A 24,775-nucleotide genomic window follows, 5' to 3' on the forward strand; every position below is an offset into this window, starting at 1 on the left:
CATCTAAAAATAACGGGAAGTACAAAGTAAAAGACCAAGAGATGCTTTATAAAAAAGCATCAACCAGAGGATTGAGAAACCGAGCTGATGGCCGACTATAATCAGAAAAAGCTGTTGAGTTGGAAATGTGAACAAATCTTCATTATTACCTGTTCTTAAATGGTTATCCTGCTCAGAGGAGTTCTTTCTTAAAAACCTGTTGCAATGTGCTACCATGCACATTCAAAAATGATCACAATCTAACATTTATTAAGTGTTTTGCCACACGCAGAATCAATGTGCGGGCAAATGCGATAAATAATAGATTTGCTGCTAGCTAGCTAGCATATTTTTCCGTCTGTTTTTTAAATTTCAAATATATTTTAATGTTTAAGTAGTTTCATAATTCAGCTGTCTTACAGAAAGACAGGGCAGGATATGTTTTCTGGTCACCGTGAAAAGTATCAGCTAAACTAGCTAAAAGCTAACTAGCCTAGCAGGTACTAGCCTTTTAAGCTAGGAAAGTTAACTTTATTTTATGTTGTTCAGATTTATACAATTATAGATTTATATAGTTATTTAAAAATATTACATTACACTTTGAATTATTATGGGTTTTGAAATGTCTTTCGCTGTTATGTCTAATGACAAAGTAGCCTTTTTCAAAGGTAATGTTTCAGCAGATAGTACTCTCTGCTTTTTAAGGCAATATGTAATGTAGGAATAGTGCTATTCAGCTATGATACCTGCAGTTTGTTAGAGATACAACATTGTCACTTTATTTTACTTATTTTTTTAAAAGCTTAATCCTGACTAAGCCTGGGTAAATTTAAACTGTATAAGAACCGTGTTAAAGGAGCATGGTGTATGCCTTATTTTGAGGCCTCTACTTTAATCTGATGGGCTTGGCAGTAACAGCTCAATATTAAGACCATATGCAGCTTCAGTTGGTCCTTGGTAACTGAGAACACATGCATACATAAAGAGACCAGCACAACAATGCCAGAAAGACACAATAAACCACCCATCACGTGAACAAAAAGACAGTTATTGCTGGAGTTTAAATATTTCCGTGTCTTGTCTTGGGACACAGACGTTTTCAGCAGTCTTGGTTTTGATGAAGAAAAATTGGTGCAATGAAGCAAATAATTTAATCTGTTTTCCTTTTTCTTAGTAGCTCTGGCAAAAATGAATAATATGCATAGACAGTATCCATGTTGTCTTGCGTTGAACTGACAGGGAATGTTGAATACACCACAAACTCCTGGATCAATAAATCCATACTTTTCTTTTCACTCTATTACAGTCACAGCTATGAAATGAGCTGGCCACTGCAGCAGTTCTATGATTATAGGAGCTTGAGAGGTTCACGGATGATGTTTTGACCTAAAATGTCAGTAATGCTACTCAGCTGGAAAGAATGATTTCCCTGAAACTATTCCAAGTGAAGCATCAGGGATGTTTTAAGGTTATTGTGGGCCTATCCTGCCATACCTATTGATTTGGGACCCTCTCTGGGTTTCCCAGTCAGTAATTTCTCAAGTCGAAGATGTTATAGAAACTTTGCAAATAATTCATGTTGACTGACTGATGGCCAGTGAGCAATCCTGTGTCATTAAATCCAGCAGTCATTAAAATCCATCCTCCAGAGATGCTTTGGCTTCCCAAATCTTCACAGTTCGGTCACTGTCGAAAACACAAAGGTAAAGTTTATGATAATAATCAAAATTTGTAATTTTAACATGGCAGGATCGTAGTTCAACACTACTGACTAGTGTTCAACTATGTTAGGAGACTTACTCAGAGGCAGTGAACAGTTGGCTGCTGTTAGTAGCCAGGCCGTTGATTGGACTGTCGTGTCCTTGGACCTCACCGAGGGGTGCAAGCGAGTCAGTGTGCCAAAGGCGCAACAGCCCTCCTCTGCATCCACTGAGCAGAACCGGGGAGCCTGGCACCACGCCCAGAGCACTAACCCAGTCTGCCTTGGCATTGACCGACTAGTAGATGCAATAACAGCCAACAGTTAGTGTAGAGTTTATCAGATTTACAAGTTTAAGTCACTGATATAAACTTTTTAATCTTGGGAAAAATCTTTGATGCACAATACCTGTAACAGTTTCTTACTGGCCAAGTCCCACTTTTTAATATAATAGTCTCTGGAGCTGCTGTAGAAAAAGTCTCCATGCACAGTGAGAGACTCCACGCTGTCCTGATGGACGGGGTCAAACGTATGGCAGGAGGTGATGCTACCCTGAGCGCCCTCTGTCACCTCAAACATCTGAAAAACAAGCACATTTGTTCTTTATATATATGGTGGTTATCATAAAGTTTGACGACTCTGTTCATTGCTCCCTGGAAGTATAGTTAGGGCTGGATCAGGTGATCCTCAATCCTCCCTTAGTTATGCTGTTGGTTATGCAACCCTCACTACCCTGGCAAGCAAAATATTACCCCATTGAAACGGGCAATTCCGGACAGTTGGTAGTACTGCAGGAAAAAAGTGTTAATCTAACAGATTAACACTTTTGTCCCCCCCCCCGCAGTTTTAAATCCCTGAAAGTGGGGACGTCTCTCCCAGAGCTCCAGTTCGGTGACACCATGTGCATCTTGTAGAGCAGCGGTCCCCCCCACACACAAACACATCCTCCAACCTCACACAAACTTCAATTTTTTTGTAAACATCCATCCATCCATCTTCATCCGCTTTGTCCGGGGTCGGGTCGCGGGGGCAGCAGCCTAAGCAAAGAGGCCCAGACCTCCCTCTCCCCAGCCACCTCCTCCATCTTATCCGGGGGAATACCAAGGCGTTCCCAGGCCAGCCGAGAGATATAATCTCTCCAGCGTGTCCTGGGTCTGCCCCGGGGCCTCCTCCCGGTGGGACATGCCTGGAACACCTCACTCAGGAGGCGCCCAGGGGGCATCCTTGTCAGATGCCCGAACCACCTCAGCTGGCTCCTTTCGATGTGGAGCAGCAGCTGCTCTACTCTGAGCCCCTCCCGGATGGCCGAACTTCTCACCCTATCTCTAATTTGTTTAAACAATTAAACAAATTAAAATAAACTACTACCTCTTTTAAATAACAGAAAAACAAACCATCTTTATGGTGTAATTATTTTACGTTTAGGTTTTTTTTTAATTGTGTAAGAATATTCAACATTGGTATCAATACATTTTTCAAAAAAACACCTCTCTGTGCAGAATGGGTTTAAAAACATTCTGTGGCAGGATCAGCCTGATATTATTCACATTCGACTGTAACTTTACTGTTTAAAGAGCTAACATCTTCAAATTTTCAGGAGTAGTTATTCATTATAAGAAGTGTTTGTGAAATAAAAATCAAGAACGTGGGATATTGTTTGTCCGTGATTTGGACAGCCTAGCGCGACGCAGGGGGAAGCAAATTCTGGCGGGGATGCCTACCTTAGCACCACCGTTGTGCAGGTGAAGGCAAGATATCATCATAGTTTTTAGACTTTGTCTTTACTTTACAATATAAAGAGCCTTGAAGGAACTGTTGTAATTTGGTTTTATTTAAAAACAGAATATAATTCAACTGATTTGAGTTGAAAATCCTATTCAGACTATATATCTATATATATATAGGACGCTGCTACAACACATATATGGCTACATTTTTGTGTAGCTTCCTACTTTAATATGATGGTCTTTGGAGCCGGTGAGCACCAGGTCCTGCCCGCTGCCCAACTTTTCGACTGTCAGACACATAACAGGCCCCAGATGGCCGGTCAGCTTCCCCGTAGATGCAAATCTAAAGAAAGGAGTCAAATTAAGAAATCATTACCAAAATAAATACCTCCTATGAAACTGCTTATAGCTAAAACTCCTATCGATGTTACTGTAACTCACTTGCGGAGGTCCCACATGCGGACAGCATTGCCAGCAGCAGCATACAGGAAAGAGCCAGTGTGGTTGAGAGTAATCTGATTGATCTGACTCTCTCCAGGTGGGATGGATAAACTCCGAGCAGAAGAACAGGTGTCTCCTGAGCCCACCTGTCCCGACGACCTTACACGTATAACAAAAATGCAAAACAATAAGATGGTGATAAAACGTAATGACAGATGCTGGACGGAGGGGCGCGTGAACTTACGTGAGTGTGCGGATACACTTGGCAGAGTCTCGTATGTCCCAAACTTTGATGTAAGCAGTGGAAACGGTGAAGACAAGGCTGGAAGTGTACCTATAATAACAGCAACAAGTAAGTAATCTATCCAAAGGTTAAATACAAAAACCAACGTTACTAGTGATTCTAGTATTCTGGTACCTGACTGAGACGACACTGCTGGGATGATCAGCCAAAGACATGATCTCCTGACCTGTCACCAAGTTCCAGACCTTACATGTCCGGTCTAAGAAGACGCACGAGCACAGGTCAGATTAAGAAACAAAAAGGAAAGAAATCATAGAAAACAGTCTTCTCGTGGTGGCCGTTTGAAAGCCGGTGCAGTTTTTACCTTTAGACCCTGTAAACAGCAGGTCATCAGTGGCGTCTACACAGAGAACAGGCTTGGTGTGGCCCTCAGCTACATAAACACACTGAAGTTTGCCCCCCCGGCTGTTCTTGGGGCTTGTTACAGGGTTGATGACACCCCTACAAACATGACACAACATTTTAGACTTTCACTAATCAGCTTTCTGCACCAGCAAAGCCTTGTAGTGGCATACTGTAGCTGACAGATTAAAGTGGTTAAAGCAGTGACAGAATGAAAGGGAAAGGAAGTACAGAGTTAACTATTCCCTCTGATTTTAGCTTACATTTGATATTTAATTAAACATATTAAAGAGGCATGAATTACCTGTGGCCTTCAAACGCAGGCGAGTCCTCCAGCCTGAAACAAAATAATAATGGTTATTTAAAACTTAAATAAACACAGTTAAACTTAAAGGGCGTATTAGCATCCTAACATTTGCCTTTTGCAACAGTTTGCTCAGTAAAGCAGTGAAGTTCAGGCTGCTGGGTTCATGTCATTTTTGTAATCACCTAAATTAAATTATGGCTCATCAGGGGTTCATGAATGGCTCTGTTGTAATTATCCAGCTGCGGCCTGACTGACACATGGCTAAAACTACAAACAAACCTGCTCTTCTGATTAAAGGAAGTTCACACTTACAGGGATTTGTAGTCACTGGCTTTGGTTTTAGTTTCCGCTGTGCTAACTGGAGCTGCATGTACAGGTCCTGGGATCTGCGACGCCACGCCTCCTTTCTCGTGCATCTTCCTGCGGCTGAGCGGCGAGCGCTCCAGTTGTTTCCTCTCAGCTCCTGTAGGTGATCTGGATCTGGAACTACAGACGGTAAAGATTTCACAAGGGGTTTTGTTTTTCTGGAGTAATAACACGTAACATTTTAGCAGCAAGATATCACACAAACAGTCTTCAATATTTCAGAATGCTGAATGATGAGCACCGGAAATATCTGGCATTTCAGAAGAGAACTTTGATATTTTTGTGCCCTGCAGAGAAATGTTGCTTTTACCACTTACATGGCAGCTGGCCTGGCAGACAGCGCAGATGGGGAAACAGTTTGCTCACGGTCAGCGGTTTGACCAACCGCTTGACCCTGCATGTCTGCCGGTCCTTCCAGGCGCTCAGCAAGGGGCAGCAGAGGGGCTGAAAAGTCTCCAGTGGGGGATTCACAGGACAAATCTCCACTGCTGGCATAAAGCAATTCCATCTGTGTGGTGGTTCGCCTTCGAGCCTGGGGGACCAGAATAGTTTGGAACACGGACTCACAACTCACTAAGCAGCTAGTAATTATCCTAAATTCAACAAAGTATTGTGGAACTTCTGCTTAACTTTGGATGAAGTAAAAAGGAGGGGAATTGGAAAAATATGGATCAAATATTATAAAGTAAATTCAGTTTTAAATTTAAAAGCATTTTTTAACTGTTAAACGTAAAAAACACGGGGGCTTAAACAGTATGCTGCACATTGCCCGGCAGAGTACAGTACCTTGCTTCTTGGTCTGGATTCACCACACATCTTCATTAAATCTGATGCCAGTGTGCTGAAACACAGAATTTTCAACCAGTTATTCCCAGTACATGTTAGGCTAGCAGTGTTAGGCAGTACAATGTTTACCAATTTTATGATATTAGCATTTAATTTGCACCTGCACTTTCAGACTCGAGATATGCAGCATCATCCCTATGTTTTGTCTGAGAACGCTCTTCTTCACCAAAGAAGTGGGAAAAAAAGGAAAGAGAAAACACAACTGGCGTCTGGATAGAAAGTGATCCTCTTCCTCCTCACCTCAAATTTATCTCCAGAACTGAAGCCAGGACTCTAATGCACACGCTTGTGCATAAACACGCTCAGCAGATTAGACATCCAGCGCACCCCTCAACATTATGAAAGCTAATTTTAGGCTTTCAAGGGTTCTAAAAATCACACTTTGTCTCTGATAAACAGTTTGATTGCTTTCACACATGTGACAGTTGGCTCATATTACAGCTTGTTCGCTATCTGTATCTGAGTCTGATAATGTTAGAGCCACTTCAACGAAGGTTTCACAAATGCCAGCTAACAGCAGCTAACAGAGGTTAACGGCAGCTAACAGAGGCTCACAGCAGCTAACAACGGCTAACGGCAGCTAACAGAGGCTAACGGCAGCACACAATAACATGCAGGGAAAAGTTGCCTGCTCAACTACGTGAGCTACAATGGTACAAACAAAAACAGGCCTCGTCAATAACTAGTATTTGCTTTGTCTATATCCGGCTTCTGTACAAGCAACAAAGTAGTTAGTGACACAAAGTCGTTAGCATGCAATGAACGTGGGATTTCACAGATCCAGGCATCACTCGTTTAAATCGCAAAGACGGCAAGGGGCGAAAATGCTCATCAAAAGGGGACTTCTGCGATCATGATGCATGAAATCATGAATTACTTTTTTCTTCTTCTAACTGTGAACCTATAAAGTGCTTTTGAATTGATAACCTGTGCAGGTGTATATATTTACCTGCCCTCTGTGGCTGGACTGGGGGTGGATTCATCACTACTGCTGTCATTTCCGTTCTCTGCAATAATGACAGACACAAATAAAGACACATTTGAAAAAGGGAAAAACAAAGAAAAATGTGTCTTTGTGAGTGTGGAAAGCATGTGTGACTTCCTTGATGGCACATTTTAGATGTCAGGGACTGTTCAGAATGTTGCTGCAGCGGTTCATAAATGAGGTCGGGGGGTCGTTTAGTGTAGTTTTAGATAAAGGGTGATCTGGGAGAGAAGGAAATGGAGGAAAACGCAAGAGAAGACAAACACAGAAAGGCTGACACGCAAACTGCTGCTTCCACATAATCGCAGCTCATCCTCATGAAGTGGGACTGGCTAGCAGGTGGGGTGACACGTCATGCATATTACTGGCACAGTTACGACAGCCGGGTTAGTTTTTATCAGGACTGCGATGCACGTGATGCACACGGCAAGATTCCATCATTTTTTTCAAATGTAGATTTTTTTCTTTCTAATTTGGAAACTAATTGCACAAAAAAAAAATCAGACTGAAAACAGTTCACAGTTTGGGAGCAACATTTAATGGAAATCGTGTAGTGTGCACGTGCTTTGCTCTCTCACACACTAACGTACTGCTGTGTATTTTTGTCACTCACCTGGAGACAGGTAACCTAACTCTGAGCTCACAGCAACACCACAGAAAGAAACAAACAGAAATCAAAAATCAAAACCCAAAGATGAGGAAAAAGGCTACTCGTTATTTTACTGGCTTCAGTGACAATTTGATGTGTCATAGTGACAAATTCTTCACATCTCTTTTGGACAAGCTGAGGAAGCCGGTAAAGTAAAAAAGTAGCCACACACGGTTAAAAAGATGACTGAAAAAGGTGATTGCGCCCGACGGGCTCGGACCCGAGTCGATCTGTCGGCGCCCGCTACCTTGCAAAGCGCTGCCCAGCAAGGCGTCCAGCTCCGGGTTGATCTCAGCTTTCTCCTTGAGCATGTGGAAGAGCAACTGGTTCTGCGTGGCGCTGTTGATCTCCGTCTGCTTCAGCCTGCCCTCCATCACCTTCAGCTGGGAGTCCTTTTGAGCCGCCTGCAGACCCTGAGTCCCGGCACAGCAGAGAGATTATCACAGAGCTCTTTTTAATTGTTTGTATTCGTATAACGGAGGTCGACCTCCGCATCTGTTCAGCGCAGGAAACAAACATAATAAAGGCTCGGCCTCTTTCAGTTTAGTGTGAAGTAGTAATTACTTCCGCTTCTTCGTTTGTGCTCTCAGTCTTCCTCCTTTTGCCGCTGGGCTGACTGCATTTCCTCACTGGACCAATTAGGTTTCGCCAAATCTAATCTTATCTAATCTAATGGAGACTTAATTCAATCATGTTGTTCCATTAAAGGTCTCATTAGATTCAATCTCATAAAGGAGCCATGGTTACGAAGAAAACGGGCTCGGGATAAACAGGCAAGCTGCAAACGAGTTACCACGACGACTGCAAATAATCGCTATGCAATTAAATTCATAAAGCACTTCTACTTAGAGAAAGGTTGGTATCATAAAAAATAAACATTGTGATATTTTGTAATATTTATTTGACATGTCTGGTGTGAGTCATCTGTTGGTACCTTATTAATGGCCATAGTCATGAAATGGTCAAGTAGGAAGCGGGACTCAGATAGGTTACAGGAACTGATGACAGCAGCAGCATCCACGGTGTCTCCTTCCTCCTGCAGCCCACAGCGATGACACATTTCATAAAACATTGCTGCGAGAAACTTGACAACTTATTTCCACACAGTGTGATTTGATTTAAAATGAGGACAGCAACCTTCTTCCATAGCTAACACCAGCTATCAGCACTGCTAACACAAACAAGTTTTATAAACAGCAATTCTGTGAGAGATTTCCTGATGTGCTTGGGATCATCATCCCGTTCTATGACCCAGTTGGCCTCACTTCTGACTTTAAAGCACTTTGGTATACAGAGGAGTTCATGGTCGACTCAATGGCCACAAGGTGCCCGGGTCCTGAGCTGCAAATCAAGGCCAAATCATTACTCTGCCACCAAAAGTGCTTGGTCTGGTTTTCTCCAAATGTGAAGCTGTGCTTTACAGCGAAATATCTCCACTTTGGTCTCGTCTGCGTCTAAAGGACACTGTTCCGGAAGTCTTGCAGTTTGTTCAGATGCAAAATCTGCAGCAACTCTCTGGTGTAGGTCTTTATTGAGGATTGCATAGTCTGAATTTGGGGATAATTTTCTGGCACGTCTACTCCTGGCAATATTGGGGGGGCACTGTGTTAAAACACAGCGGACATTCCCAGACCTCCAAATTGCCAAAACATCTGCTTTTATAGAGGTGCATTGAAGTGCATTTGATTAGAGTTGTACTTCTTTTTTAACAGGACAATTAAAACAGAAAAACATCTCAAACTGCCTGGATTATGAGAGCAAACATTGTTAGCTGCTATAAAACTTTCACCCACGGCTGGGATGCAATTTAATGAATCACTAGTCTGACACTAACCATCAGTTAGCAACCCAATTCTAAGCCTGCAGAGATTTCCAGCAACGCACATTTCAGCCAACACAGCATTACATACCACCGCTCTCAGTGCTATCTCATTAGTGACCCCAGGCTTACTATTGATAAATAATTGCACAGTTTAACCCAAGCGGCAGCAAATCAGAGGTTTTCAGGATCCGCGGCTCTCTAATTCCTAAATTGCACACTTTAAACTCAACAATTTGTGCAGCAGCTTAAAGAGCATCGTGAGTGGCTGATGGCATGAATGTGAGGTACAAAACTCAGAGTGTAAACGTTATACGTGCAAACAAAAAGTTACATGTATACACGGCTGATCAGCTGCCACCATTAGGCTGCTTTGGCTGCATTAATGGGCTGTGCTGCCGGTGGGTTGTTGTTTTATTGAGTCATTGTTGTTTTGACAAATAGGCGCCTGATGCTTGTTTGTCAAAGTGGGGCCCAAAATGCTCTGGGACTGTCAGCGGTGCAGAACTGCAATTATTTCCCAAATTGATTGCCCAAGGGTGACAGCCCCATGCAAGCCCATTCTCGCTAATGAGGCAGCGATGATAGTGTTTGCATCATTATGAGCTGCGTGCGAGTGTGCGAACATCATACTGCCCTTCTTTTATGAAGCATTACAAACAGACTCGAATAAACACTGGGATCACGCGCGGCCGATTGCTGCTGTTCTCTCACCTTAGCCTCCTCCATCTGCATGATGTTGGCCTGGCAGTCGGCGATGCTGTCGTTGATGTAGTCGATGTTGGCGCTCAGGGACTCCAGCTCCTCGTTCAGAGACGCCAGGGAGCGGTCGGCGTCTGCGCCGTCTACTGCCGTTTTTTCTCTTTTCCTAGACACTCGCTCACGTCGTCTAGTCAGCTCCTCACGTTGCTGGAGAAAAGGCGAGAACAGAGGTTAGAAGGAAAGGAGGACAAAGAAGCATTTTAAAAGCATTTTAGTTGGTGCCACTACACACAAACATCTCTCTCTCTGCAGTAATTGGGCTCTAAAGTAGGAGAGTAGCAGTGAAACTCCTGTAGTATTCATCAGTGACAACAGAAACAGCATGACAGCTGGGGTGGAAGTGGGTTGCAAAGCAGCTTGCAGATGGGCAACAACTGTGTGCAGGCTAAAGCAGCTTAAGTAGTGGGGCCTACGTGAGTTCAGCAAACTGGATATTATCACAATACTTCTCAATACTTCATGTTATTGCGATTTTTACCATTTTGCATTTGCTGAGTATTGAAAAAAAAACTGTAATACTGTATCGACCAGCTGATGTGGGCTCACGACCACCGTTAAACATTACCTTCAGTAGTCGGTTCATATCTGTCTCCATGTTAGAGATGGTCATCCTCTGCATGATGATGTCATTGATGCGTCTCTCCAGTGACTGCCACTTGGCCCTGGCTGATCTGTTGAGGTAGATACTTCCCATCCGCACTGGGGAACTCCTAAAGAAGAAGGCATTCTTTCAGACGTCTCACTCAGCTGACATGCACACTCACGCTGTAAATGCGCTAACGCGGTTTACCTGGCTCCGTTGGAAGAGCTTGCACTAGAGGACTGCAGCCGTCCTGGGACTGCTCTATGAGAGGGTTCCTGAGGAGGTTCAGGTAGGCTCACTTTCCTGCTCACTTTTCCGGACACGGGCCTCACCTGGCGCCTAAGAGCGGTCACCTGACACAGAGAACAGGTATAACAAAGCCACATGTAACATAGTCATCATTGCCTCCCTCAACTGCGTTTTACCTCTTCATTCTTCCGACGGAGGATCAGCTCCTGCTGTCTCTTCTGGGCCTCGAGCTGCCTCACCTGGTGCTGTGAGACAAGATTGATTTTAGTTTTGTCTTTATGATCCAAAAGCAACTTTATAAGACATGAGTGTTCCTGTGCCTCTTACCTCAGCTCTGCGCTGGTCTTTTTTCAGCGAGGCTATCTCTCTGTTCCTCCTGCACTCTGTGGCCCTGTTCCTCTCCTGCTGCTCCTTCATCTGGCGCATCAGTGCCACCTGGTGGACAAGCATAACACAGCAAGTGTAGCATCGCAGCTACAAGACAAGTGTGAAAAGTGCTGCTTATCCCAAAATGAAAAGAAGGAGCTTTACTTTGGTTTTCTTCATCTCGGTCACATCCAGCTGGAGTTTCTTGAGCTGCTTCTCGTACTGCGACTGGTTCTTCAGCAGGCGTGCGTGCTCCTTTTGGGCAGACTGGAGCTTCTGCAGCTCTTTGTTCATGGAGGTCAGCTTCCTCTCGTACTCAGCTTTGATCCGTTTGGCCTTTTCCTCCGTACCGGACTCCACTGAACCTGTGGATGGAGTAGGTTTCATTTCCTTTGCTCTTTAATCCTCTTTGAACAGGCAGATCCTAATTTCTCCATCTTACCCATGTTGTGCAGCACTTTGTCCCTCTCCAGCTGCGTGTCTCTGATCTTGTTCTGCAGCATCATCAGCTTCTGTTCATACTGCTGTTTGAGAGTGTGCAGACGCCGCTGGCTGTTCTCCAACTCATCGATCAGCTTCTGCTTGATGGCGATCTCACAGGTGATGTTGGCCAGGTCGGCTTGAACGTTTTCTGCACACCCCCAAAAAGAAACATGAAGTTCAGAGTGTGGTTTCTTTGCAATTTGTGCACAGTTTTGTCTGGGGAAACAAAGATGAGCTCTTATTTTGATACTTCCTTCCATCTGGATAGCTGTACCTTTCTCATCCAGTTCTTCAGAGTCAGACTCCTCGGATGTCTCATCTCCCGCCATCTCAAAGTCCTCTTCTTCTCCATCAGCATCCTCGCCCTCTTCATGGTCGCTGCCCTCCTGGTAAAATGGTAACAAACGCTGAGTAATATGTGACATTTACATATTATATTTACAGTTTAAGTTATTTAATCCAGCAACCTACCACCTCTGCCTCCTCGTTTCCTCTTTCCTGATCGTTGTCCGGCAGCTCCTCTTTGACAACACTAAAGGAGGGAAAGAGTGTTAGCTCTCTGTCTAAGAAGGAAATGCTACAGTCCCAAGAGTCAAATTCGGACTAACAGGAAGTTAAATCACAACAAATACAGATGAATGACACATGCAAATGATTATAGGCTTGATTAATGAATGATTTCATTGTGATTTCACAAACATGGAGGACACAGTGGGAGAGACGAAGAGATTAAACGATCAGTAACTACCATCCACATTACATTAGGAGCCGCCGCACACTGCAAAGATCTGCTGACCAAATGCCACACGCTACAGCAAAGTGTGTGATATTTATCAACTCCAGCTCCAAATTTAATATGTTTTCAATGGTTTTGGTATCACAAAACGTGATCTGATTAACACCCTGCAGTGTGCAGTGAAAGGGAAAAAGAGGGCGAGGAAAGAGCTGGTTAAGTTCCCTGCTCCCTTTGCAGGACCGTGAACCGCCTGTAGGTGCAGAAAAAGTTAGTCGCTTCGGGAATTTGGAAAAGAAGGAAGACTTGGGTCGACAATCAGCTAAAATCACTTCAAGGGAAGGGCACAAATTCCATTGCCAGTTTCAGATTGAGTATTTGAACCCCATTTGTTGATGGGAGGCGGCAAACCTGGCGTCCTCAAGCTCATGATGGTGATTCTCTTCGTACTGCCTCAGTCTTCGGTGAGAAGGATGGAGGTGGGGAGGGTGAGGACGGCGGAGGTAAAGAGAGCAGACAGGCCACAGAATTTGGGGGAAAACGAAGGATGTTTATAAGAGAGAGACAGAGAGAGAGGGCGAGAGAGATCAGCAAGAGGTGAGTGACAAAAACCCCCAAAACAGCAGCTCAAATGATGGATTTTGGTTATGGAGACGCAAAGAAAGGCAGATTTCATGTGAGAAAACCTGATTTAAAGAAAATAAACAGTTCTTTGTAACTTGCAGATCCCAAGCATGTATAGAAATAAAAATATACAAGACACATGCAGCAAAGGGATAAGCGATCAATGGCCTCCAGCGTGTTGGAGAAGTGGCGACTGAATGCAGCACACATTCCATTAAAGAAACAACAGGGTGTAAACTGCTAATGTAGGGAATCAGCAGATAATTACAACACGCCAAGAGGCGACACTCTGGCTGCACATTAACAGCTCTCCAATTTCTACTTCCTGGCAAAGCGGCTGTTATTCTTACGCACTTCCAGGAACGGACTAGAGCTTCACAACTGTGTGCCAACTTGAACATGTACCTCTTTTTCTTCTTTTTCTCCTTCTTCTTGAGTTTCTCCAGGTCTTTCTTGGCCATCTCGATGACGTCCCTGGCCTCCTTCCCTGGAGCGAGGAGGGCGGGGCCGCCGTACAGCGAGGAACGAGTGGAGGCCCGGGACAGGTTCTTCCTGAGGTTCTCGCTCACGGCCTCGCTCTCCAGAAGTTTGGCTCTGAGGAACGAGTTACATTACACAAACGTTACTGTTGCTAAACACTTGCAGCACATTTTAATGTGAAGTTATACTGTTGTTGCAGACACGTTCCTGTGATCTGGCTAAGGCTAAAATCTGGTCTCCTTTCGTACCTGAGCTCCTCGATTTCTTTGATGTAGTTCTGAATCATGTTGCCGATTTCTTCGTTACCTTCACCTACAATTAAAGGAAGTTAGGACTTTAAATGATATAAAACTATGTTAATTATAAAACTAATAGCTTAAAATCATTTCAGAAACATGCTTTAGTGGTTATTTTATCTGACATACTGGTTTAAAACATAAACTGTATATAAAAGACCGACATATCAGTAAGGGGATAGTGATTTGGGTTCCAAAAAAGAAGTCTATAAGCCTAATTATCCATAATAAGCATCATCGTCTGGGTCCGATTAAGCAGAGACACCCTCCTTCACTCCGCCCCCTCCTCAAGCTCTTCCTGGTTGTCACTGAGATTCTTCCAATCCTTCTGGGTCTCTTCTCTGTGGGATATGGCCAAAACACCTCACCTAGCAAGCGCTCAGGAGACGTCCTAATCAGATGCCTGAACCACCTCAACTGGTAGCAGCTCTACTCTGACTACTGGTTACTTTGAAACTCACATATTACAACTGTACGTCCTGGGTTTGTCAATCAGATCATCCAGTTAGGCTAGGACAGGGTTACGGTGGAAAACCAACATGGCAGTAGGCACGATGCTCAGCTCAGAATAGACAGTGAGTGATTTATGAAGAAACACTTCAGAACTGATGACATCTTATCTTAGCACGTGTTAGCTTACTCACGTAAAACTGCAAGGGTGGACAAAAACCTGCCAACATGCTAGCGTTATAGCATGCTAACATTAGCATTTAGCCCAAGGCCCTGCTGTGTATATGGCCATACATAGTAAACGGACTGGTTCTTATGATGACGTCTCACTGTGAACCAACCAACCACTTTTTAAAATACTAAAATCCCAGTTCTACAAAGATTAGAACTATATAAAAAATATGATACAGCATATACAGTATCAGCAAAACCAGCTGTGTCATGAGGCTGTGTAAGACATATGTTGTATGAGCTTTTTTGAAAATGTCCTACCTGCTTTGGCGAGAGCCTGGTTTGCCTGGTCACTGAGGATCTGAGTGAGTCGGGCTCTCTGGGCATCAATGGTCTCCTGCATGGCCTTCACTCTCACTCTCAGGTTGTTATTCTCCGTCTGCAACATGGAGTTTTCATGGACCAGGTCGTTCATGCCCTCCATGCCGTCCTCACCCACCATACGCTTTCCCTAAACAATCGACAAAAGGGCCAAATATTGCTCTGCTCATGTCCTCTACATGGACTGTATTTGTGAAAGCATTCCCGCCTGTGCCACGCTCTTACAGTCTTGTACTCCATCAGCTCCATCTGCAGTCGTGCTATCTCTGTCCTCAGGGCGCTGATCTGCTGGCTGGCCCTATCCTGGTTCACCATCACCTTGTTCTTGATGTTCCGGGCCCGGTTGGCGTATTTTAGTGTGTTCAAGGTTTCCATGAAGTCCCTGTCTGACGGGCTGATGCAGGCGATCATCACAGTTTGACTGGAGGATGCAAGAATAACGATCAAGCCCGTTGATTTCTTACGGCTAGTATGGACATTTAAATGCATATCTAATATTTATTTGAAGAGATATCACAGCAGATTCTTCCCCACAAACCTGTTGCCACCTAGTGAGTCCTGTAACAGCCGGGTCAGTTTGGAGTCTCTGTAAGGCACGTGAGTGGAGCGCTTACTCCTGTCTCCAAGAGCACTGATGACATTTCCCAGGGCGAGCTAAGGAAGGACACGGAAGAGGAGAACAAGCATTCAGCCTTAGTTACCTTGCCATCAGTATTCACTATAAATAAGGTTATGGTGGAAGAAATCAACAGTGTAATGCCTATTCTGTCCATCAGGGGTCTCTCCTGCACCACGCACTGGTAAATGCTGGTCTCTTACTTGCTTTTCATCACTGTCCTATTAAATGCAGCTCAAACTAAATTAAGTGGCCAATGACAGCAGCGCAGTGTTTACTGTTTAAAGTTCTCCGTAGAGCTTCCTCACCAGCCCACAGTTGATGGAGATGCCCTCTTTCGCTCTGTCTCCTGTAGCTCCAGTTCTCTTTAATCTCTCAGAACCCGCCAGGTCCACAAAGTGGAACTTGGCCGTCAGAGTCTCAAACTCATCGATCTCTGAGTCGTTAGCCAGACGGTTATCCGTCGCGTTATCCTGGACGAAAAGGGAAAGGAAAGTAAATAAACAGAACTGCGACTGATGCAAACACACCAGTCCTCTGTTGCCTTTCATAACAATACTTACATTGTTGTCAGCGGAGCAGACTCGCACTTGGCACAAGTGGATGGTGAAGATGGCATGGGAGCGTGAACTCTGGACGTTCATCTGGGTGCTGGCGGTGGTGCGAGACAGAGCGCCCAGCTTCAGACACTGAATCATCTGTTAGAGGAGAGGTGGAAGAAACAGATGACAAAAAATTGTGTGCTTTCTCATATCATTTCTGAGCTGCACAGAAATCTAAACATAGAGACTGTTCCTAACCACTGTGATCGTTGAAAAGTTCAGTTAAGACACTTTAGCAGCTGAAAGGTAAAAAGACTACAAGAACTTAATGATGACTTCCTCACTGGGAGATGTGAGTCTCTGCTGGAGAGAAATCCTACTCACTGAATGGAAACACTACTGTGCAAAACTCTTGAGCAGCACTCATCTTTTTCTATTTAGCGAGGGAAAAAAAATCTACTTCTATGGATGTTTCTGCCTTTTGTTCAGTTCTTTGTCAGCATGATCCCACGCTGCTTCAATAATGTTGAGGCCCAGGCTCTGGAGATGACTGGTAGTGTTTCACTGTTACTGCATTGGCAGTGTTTGGGATCAGACTCAGGCCAGATGCATCTTCAGGTCCTGTGTCAGGTCTTTATTGGCTTTTTTTCTATTTCTTAACAGGATGACAGCATTCAGATAATGTTCATGTTTTATCCTCCACTTGTCCAGGTTCCTCAAATTTTTTAAAGGACATGCTGCACATGTTTTTGGCTAATAGCTCTTTGGGAATCACCTTGTTGCTGTAAAAATTCTACTTTATGCCTGTTAGACTGTTATCTCTGTGTTTTCCATGTGAGAACTAAATAGGCTGCTAGTAACTAAGCACTGTATGATACAATATGAAAAAATTGCCAGACGATTCTAGAGTTTATCGAGCCATCTGACAGATACATCCATCCATCCATTTGTTTCTGCTCATCCTTTTTCAGGGTCACTCGAGCCTATCCGAGCTGGCTTAGGGCGAAGGCGGGGTACACCCTGGACAGGTCGCCAGTCTGTCGCAGGGCTAACACACAGAGACAGACAACCATTTGCACTCACATGCGCTCCCGCATTCACACCTATGGGCAGTTTTGTGTTTCCAATTAACCTATGCCCCCATAACTGCATGTCTCTGGACTGTTGGAGGAACATGTTTGCACCCATGCAAACACGGGGAGAACATGAAAACTCCACACAGAAAGACCCCAGCCTGATGGTGGAATTGAACTCAGGACCTTCATGCTGTGATTCATGTTTAAAGTCTTAGTAGATTGGTGTTAAATGGCTTGACAAAACCCCCCAAAATATTCCTCTAAAAGTGGTCAGCTCAAGGACTGAACTGAAAAGGGGGGAAAAAATACACATATAGAAGGGCCTGAAGAGCTGTTCCTAAAGATCCCATTAAAAAAAACTACTAAATGTAGGTGAACTATCAAGTAATGAAGGGTGGCTAGAAACTTTTGCACAGTGTAACAAGTGTATTTTTACAGCGTTATGAACGAAATGAGTTGAATCAGCGGTCCCCAACCCCCGGGCCACAGACCGGTACCGGTCCGTGAGTCTTCAGAGTTTTTATCATTAACTCACTTTCCCTGGGTCTTTTCCCGTGCGTTATGAATAAATCTTTTTTTTGGTACCTGTACTGGTTTTATTTTGTTGTATTTATCCGCGACAACTTAAAGGCCGGTCTGTGAAAATATTGTTGGACATAAACTGGTCCGTGGCGCAAAAAAGGTTGGGGACCGCTGAATTAAATTAGGATTACCACCATTGTAACAGGATTTGTGCTGCCGCCATCCGAGTTATTTTGAAAGCTTTGGTCCTGTCGTTTAGCCTAAATCTTCAGAACATGAGTCACTTTCTGAGTGGGTTTTTATCACAATTTAAGACATCACCCTCAAAATGTAAAACTATATTCTACAAAAAAGATCATTAACTTCCAGTTTGCGTAGGCTCATCATCTTGGTCCATTAAAGCTACTTATTGTGACCCCCCTCGCAAAATCCCCCCCAAAAAGCAGTAGTATATTTGAGCCGCTTTTAGCGTTTTTCCAGGTTTTCGAAACTGACCTCGGCTGCAGAGGTGACGGTGCGGGTGGTGACCCCCACCGTGTAGATGCCTCCATTGGCGTCCTCGTGGATTTTGATGTTGGATTTCTGCTTCCTGGCCTCGAGGTCTCGAGTCGTGTCGAACAAATCGAGCACCTCCTCGTTGTAAAGCTAAAAAACAAGAAAGTCATAAATAATTAACAAACAGCCGACAGATTAGACGACGTCGTGCAGAGCGTAAATTATTATGTCACTGTCGGAAGCGCCATTTTTTCTCTTCAGCTGCTGCCTCACCAGCTGTTAGCAGCCACTTGCTGGCAGTTAAAAATAAAGCCGGGCGCGACCTCGGAGACAGGCTAATGACAGTTTAATGGCAGTCGGGTTATCTGCGCACTTTAACAACCTGAACTGATACACCCTATGCCGACCTTTGACCTCTTGCTGTCTGCATGCTCTCGCTATGTCTAACAAACTGACTTTAAGTTATTTCAGTGTTATTTATCAGCTTGCTGATGATGTTCGATGTTACCAACTGAGTTGCTCTGCATTGTTTGTGGATGTGAGTGTGTGTGTTTCTGCACCTCCAGGAACTGTGCATTGATCTTGAATTCAGGAACAGGCCTGCCCTGCTCAGTGGCGGCCTGTCTGCGCTCCTCGATTCCTCTGAACAGGTGGTTCACGGCCCGAGGAATGATGCCCAGCTCGTCCTCTCCGATGTTGACATCGAAGCCAGTTCCCATGGTGTACGTCTTCCCCGAACCCGTCTGGACAGGGAGGAAAAGACAGGGGGATGGGCCGGAGTCATGGTGACACAAAGAGGAATGAGACATTGGGGTTCAAATTCACACGTCACCCCTCTCCTCCCCACCGAAACGCCAGAGAGGCCCCGACAGGAGCGCGTGCGTGTTTGTGCCGACAGATGATCGAGAAAGACAGTTTTATTCTGCACGGCCGCACCTGTGTGATTACCGTGTTTGTGTGCATGCGTGTGAATGAGTGTGTTGGGCCGCTGCCGTGCCCCGTGAAAGGCGCTTTGTCAGAAAAATAACGGGCGAGGGAACAATGTGAGGACAGAATAATGAACACAAAGAGGAGCTCAGAGGAAGGGTAAGAAGAGGGAAGTTTAAAAAGCAGTTGTTCAATGACAGAGTGTCTCTTTGTACATTGAATTTCAATACAAAAACCCTTTAAATCACACTGAATAAAACTAAGCTGTTATTTTTTGCCTCTATAGTCCTCAGTGTGGCTGCACCTTCCTTTCCTCCGTTGCCTGTGAGTAAAGCATTGGTGTCATGCTGAGGCTGTTCCAGGCCTTCACTCATATTCACAAAGGCCAAAACATGGTGTTGTGTCGATAGCAAGGATTAACAATGATGAGAGTGACCGGTTCACCACTGAAGGTGATTTTTACTTTGTTTCCACACTGATGCATTAAATTAATGTTGTTCTTTTTTTGATTTGTGACTACTATGACATTGAGGCTAATTATCTGAACGCACTTTAATGAACACTAAATCACTGTGCAATTAATTCTGTTGGTATCGGAAGTTACCGATATTTGGATCATCACCGCCACTGGTCAGAACAGGCTAAGAAAAAATTGAGCCTAACACTTCAGACAGTTGAGCTGTTTTGCATTGCACAGGCCTTAATGTTACCGTACAATACATACATCATCCACTTTTTTCACAATTATACACTTGCAGAACTATAACCTCTACATAAAACAAAAGGATTTTGCATATCTGTCCATTTCAAAACCAAGGTGGACAAATGACCTTGCTGCTTTCCTCTGTTTCCAGTCTTTTTGCAAAGCAACTGTGGAACTGGCTGCCATAGCTTCAGAGATGAGAGTGGCACCAATCAACTGCTTTCAGGATGCATGTTAGTCTATAATGTTTAAAGCCATAAAATATGTTTTGACTTCTTGGTTTACTTTCCTGCTCTGGCATAATGTGAAGCAGACACTTTCTACTTTGTTTTGATTGGATAACAAACTTCCATATCTATCATTCCCTCTTATTCTAATTTATTAGAGGCAATACAAAGCTGTGGTGATGAGGACATGTTGGAACATATTGGCAGCACAGAGCTGCCGAGGCTCCTTTATTGCCTGCCTACCGATGTGAAAATGAAATCAGCTTCATATCACATGATGCCATAAATCTTTTGTTTCTGGAAGGAGTGCCGCTCCCTTGAGAAAAACTTTGACTGAATGTGAATATGTGACTGAGCTTGTGTATATTCATGCCATACCGGTGTGCTGTTAACATGAGTAAAAAAAGGCAACGCTCCATGCCCTTCTACCAATACGTGTGCAGCAAAAGCCTGCTGACTAACCTGTCCATATGCAAAGATTGTGGCGTTGTAGCCCTCAAGGCAACCCTCGATGAGCCTCTCGGTGCAGTGGGTGTAGATCGTCTCCTGCTGGGTGTCCATATCGAAGACATAATCATAGGTGAAGGCCTTGTCCTTGCCCAGGACCACTTGGGGTTCTCCTGGCATCACATACGTACAGATGTGACAGCCCTCAATCTTCTCTTTGGGCAGCTGAGGACGAATCCTGGCAGACAGAGAGGGAGAAAGAGACCACAGTAGAGGTGAGACGTGGCTCAAGACTTGGGATAGGTTGTGGAGGTCACGTATGGGCACGTATTCAGAGCTGGGAGAAGGGCTTTAACTGTTGTTAATGTGACAGTGTTACCCAACCAATGATCATCTCCTATGTCTAACCAAGTGGATTTATTGCTTATAAATAACATTGACTTTATTGGCTTAATGGTGAAAGTGCAGCTAAGCTGAAGACAGAAACAGTTTTCACTGAGCATGTCTTTTTATGCATGTGGAAACCAGTGTCAGCATGCTGCCCGTGCACCGTACAGTGCCCGCACTGTTCAGGAGTGAGGGAGAGCGAGCGAGCTCTGGGTAAACAGTCCCACCCATAGATTTCATTAAGGAATTGCTCTGTTTGCCTTCCTTCAAATAAAAACACTTCCCCGTTACATCATTTCCTCCTCCGCTTTTTATCACTGCACTAACAGTCGACCTGAAGAGGAAGTGGAAATGCTGAAGGGAAATATTTGGACAGGGAATTAAAATGGTGAAAACTGTTTATAGCAAACCCTGGATGAAAATAGGAATAGAAAACAGTTCTATTAGTATCAATACTGCAATACTCGTAGAAATAAATGGTAAATTATAATGATGGGCATGTGAAGGAAAACCTCACAGTTAGCAGGAAGTAAATGGATTCCTTCAAAGGCCACAGTCAAACCCCAGAAAGGTTAGAATAACAGTGAAAAAACAGACTCTCAGAATAGAAAAGTGTCAGTACTGTTGGTGTCCTCTGGTGCTCATTAACTCTCAGTGTATGTGTGAGGATGTGGCACTTTGCATGAAGTCTGTACTATATCACATTAGTCACAGCAAGAGTCTACAGAAAAAAAGCAAAAGGCTTAGAAGGAAAGGAAAAGAAGGATGTCGGTGAAGCTACAGTAGCAAAGGTCCACAGAGGTGTCATTGTGCGTGCGTGACATCAGATCCCAGCTATTTAGCAGGCTCCCTCTCTGGGATTACAGCACTGATGAAAGCAGGACAGAGGTAGACAGTCCTACCTGCAGTAACTGTATTCCCGTAAGAGTATTATAACTGTCAGCTCTGTGTTGTGAAGAGACGTCCCAAAAAGTTCAGCTTTCCTAGCAGGATTTTCCTGACATTCACTCAATTGCATGCTACAGCAAAAGGCACAGAGAACTTACAAAGCATCAGATCTCATACAAAAACAATTTCCACAGCATTGGATGGAACACAGTGAAGACAGTCATCAAAAATCAGAGACATGTCCAGTTGTACACTGGTCCCTCGCTTTAACGTGGCCTTGCTGTTTCACAGATTTTTTTGTGCAATTTTGCATGCTTTTTTTGTGTTCTGCGTCCTGATTGGCTGTAGACCATCGTCAATCAATCTCCTCTGTGCCGTGTCTCCTGTCCAGTACAGAATGCGTTCAGCTTGTTATATTTACATAAATCTTTGATCGCTAGCAGTGTGACTCTGAAATGTATGAACTGTATGTTTCTAAGTTTTCTCCCCAACAAACACAACAATGTTGACGAAACGTAGGCAGCTGCGGTAGCACCCGGAAGGCAGAGGAAGATGCTAACCATCGCACAAAACGTTGAACTTCTGGACATGCTAAAGGAAGGTAGAAGTTACTGTATTTTTTGGACCAAGTGTTTAAACAAGAAAGAAAAGTGTGAAAATGTTCATGCCTGTCTGAGAAAAGTGTATAAAGTGTGTAGTGACAGCTTTTAAAGCCGTAAAACATCTATAATAATTGTAAAAACTAAAGTTGGCTACTTCACGGATTTCACCTATTGCAGGTTATTTTTAGAACGTAACTCCCGCGATAAACGAGGGACCACTGTAGTTAATGAAAAGACAAGACAAACTGGTCAGGGAGGCTGCCAACAGACCTGTAGCACCACTGAAAGAGTACCAGAACCAGTACCAACCAGTACTTTCAGGTAGAGCAGGGCAATATGACCAAAAATATTTATCACGATATACATTTGAAAATTTGCGATAACGATATAACTGACGATATAATTGACACTAGACAAAATACTTTACAACTCCTCAACTTTATTAGTGCAAAAAAAAAAAATCAATGTATTTTCACTTAAACAAGCAGCTGTTTTAAGTGCATTAAAGTTATATTAAAAAAATTAACAGTGCAAATGCAAATTCCTTGCTGACAGTTTAACCAAAAGGCATTTCCAGTGGAAACTGGCCGACATATCCTCAGCATAACCATGTATAATATCCACAAAAGAGGTTATACACACACAATACGGTAATATTATGTTGAAGCGCAGGACGTATCACTCCGCGAGGCTCCTGCCTACGATAGCCTTAATGCTCCAACAATCCATCAAGCAGTGCGGCTTCGTAGCTTAGCAAAGTCGTACCGAAACATTTGACAGATTCTCGAGCGCCGTGTACATAAAATCGTTTCGAGGTCAGTAAACACAACCAGAATTCATACATAAGGCACACAGGATTATAAGGAACACTGTCGATTTTCAGAAAAAGCAAAGGATTGATTTTAAGTGTGCCGTATTTTCCAAAAAACACAGTAATAACGACGGCCTGCTAGCATGCTCTACCAAAAATAGTGCTTTGTTGTGTATCTGACGGATGAACGCTAAACCAGTTCCACACCACTGAAGTTGCAGCATTTTTACAAACCAATTCTGGTTCATCCGTTTCATTCAACGATCCACTTTTGCCCTTCTCATTCTGTGTTGCCACCATGTGCGTATGAAAACAAAGGCACTGCGCATGCGCGTTTTACCCATATTCTATCGCGATATTTCATTTTCTTATCGTTGCCCAACATTACACTGGTATTACCGTGAACGGTATGATATAGCCCAGCCCTACTTTCAGACAAGAACTGGTTGTGTACTACACACTAAAAAACTAACAGTCTCCACATGTCTGGTCTGTGGGGTAGGGATGCAGGGTTGGTGAAGCATGGTGGTGGCAACATCATGCTTTGGGGCTGCTTTTCTTTTGCTGGAACTGTGGTTTTAGTCAAATACTAAACTTTTGATCTGAAATCCCAAGCATACATCCAAATCAACAAATAAATGGCTTCACCGGAAAAAAAGAAAATTAAAGTTTTGGAATGACCCAGCCAGAGCCCAGACCTAAATCCAGTACAAAATCTGTGAGCTAAAGAGGGCTGTGTGCAAGACATGCGCTCCTACCCAACAAGACTGAATGCTGCAATTAAATCAAAATGTGCTTCAACACAGTTTTAGCATAAGGGTGCGCACACGTACAACTAGCTTATTATTGTCTTATAGTGTCACATTAAAGGTAAGAAAATTTTTGAAATGATTTATTGTGATCTAATTTTTTTAACATCAGAAAAACCTGGCAGTTTAACAAGTGTGTGTACAACTACACTACAAGGCTTGTTGACACAAAGCTGATAAGAAAATGTCAAGTTAATGCATATTTTTAAAAACTACATACATCAGAGGTGGCTCCAGGTGAAGATGACGTAACTATCAGGTCATCTGAGAAGACTGTGACTTAATGGCACGACGGCTGAGAGCATTACAGGAGTGAATCTGCATTAATCCCCTTTGGCTAGCTTCCCAAAACTTGTCAGAGAGCTGTAATCCAGGTAACAATAGAGGCACTCATTGCAGCTTACAGTGAGGGCATTAAGTCACTCAGTTATTGTTCATTTGGGAAAAAAAATGTAACAAAGTATGAACTACAGCAAACACATTTAGAAAAAAAAGGATTTTTTCTAATATAGTTAAGTATAATTAAATCAGTGTTTTCTCCAAGAGGGACAAAAAAAGCCTCTACAAATGTAGTCTCCATTTAGAATAAATGCCCAGTCTATCTGATTACGTTCGCCTTAACAAAGCAGTGATGCACTGTTTGTTTTGTTGCTTGTTACGACATCTCCGGGGTCCTCCATT

The 24,775-nt window shown here is 43.7% G+C and overlaps 1 protein-coding gene across 2 annotated transcripts in view; it reads right to left on the reverse strand.

Moving 5' to 3' along the window:
* Positions 1-618: 618 nt before the first annotated feature.
* Positions 619-24,775, reverse strand: part of LOC146615392 (kinesin-like protein KIF21A) — a 43,324-nt gene continuing 19,167 nt past the window's right edge. The window contains exons 2-36 of one of the 2 annotated variants that reach the window (XM_085376890.1): positions 20,613-20,835; positions 18,854-19,036; positions 18,294-18,443; positions 16,222-16,356; positions 15,967-16,131; positions 15,581-15,696; positions 15,268-15,463; positions 14,983-15,172; positions 13,993-14,056; positions 13,670-13,858; positions 13,052-13,099; positions 12,382-12,439; positions 12,182-12,293; positions 11,867-12,055; positions 11,590-11,789; positions 11,386-11,493; positions 11,235-11,303; positions 11,017-11,162; positions 10,792-10,936; positions 10,179-10,373; positions 8,580-8,681; positions 7,893-8,058; positions 6,961-7,018; positions 5,952-6,006; positions 5,483-5,697; positions 5,112-5,285; positions 4,797-4,829; positions 4,455-4,591; positions 4,265-4,349; positions 4,091-4,180; positions 3,847-4,005; positions 3,631-3,748; positions 2,087-2,257; positions 1,780-1,976; positions 619-1,665 (exon numbers count right to left, since the gene is read on the reverse strand). In XM_085376890.1, the coding sequence (XP_085233016.1) occupies positions 1,611-1,665; positions 1,780-1,976; positions 2,087-2,257; positions 3,631-3,748; positions 3,847-4,005; positions 4,091-4,180; positions 4,265-4,349; positions 4,455-4,591; positions 4,797-4,829; positions 5,112-5,285; positions 5,483-5,697; positions 5,952-6,006; positions 6,961-7,018; positions 7,893-8,058; positions 8,580-8,681; positions 10,179-10,373; positions 10,792-10,936; positions 11,017-11,162; positions 11,235-11,303; positions 11,386-11,493; positions 11,590-11,789; positions 11,867-12,055; positions 12,182-12,293; positions 12,382-12,439; positions 13,052-13,099; positions 13,670-13,858; positions 13,993-14,056; positions 14,983-15,172; positions 15,268-15,463; positions 15,581-15,696; positions 15,967-16,131; positions 16,222-16,356; positions 18,294-18,443; positions 18,854-19,036; positions 20,613-20,835 (4,696 nt within the window). In that variant the 3' untranslated portion in view covers positions 619-1,610. Of the gene's footprint in view, positions 1,666-1,779; positions 1,977-2,086; positions 2,258-3,630; positions 3,749-3,846; positions 4,006-4,090; positions 4,181-4,264; positions 4,350-4,454; positions 4,592-4,796; positions 4,830-5,111; positions 5,286-5,482; positions 5,698-5,951; positions 6,007-6,960; positions 7,019-7,892; positions 8,059-8,579; positions 8,682-10,178; positions 10,374-10,791; positions 10,937-11,016; positions 11,163-11,234; positions 11,304-11,385; positions 11,494-11,589; positions 11,790-11,866; positions 12,056-12,181; positions 12,294-12,378; positions 12,440-13,051; positions 13,100-13,669; positions 13,859-13,992; positions 14,057-14,982; positions 15,173-15,267; positions 15,464-15,580; positions 15,697-15,966; positions 16,132-16,221; positions 16,357-18,293; positions 18,444-18,853; positions 19,037-20,612; positions 20,836-24,775 lie in introns of both variants that reach the window. The other variant, XM_085376889.1, reaches the window with a different exon arrangement.

The sequence above is a fragment of the Diplotaxodon limnothrissa genome, linkage group LG17 (genome assembly GCF_057381915.1).
Source record: "Diplotaxodon limnothrissa isolate DT_005_m linkage group LG17, D_limnothrissa_male_GT1.1, whole genome shotgun sequence".
Classification (NCBI taxonomy): domain Eukaryota; kingdom Metazoa; phylum Chordata; class Actinopteri; order Cichliformes; family Cichlidae; genus Diplotaxodon; species Diplotaxodon limnothrissa.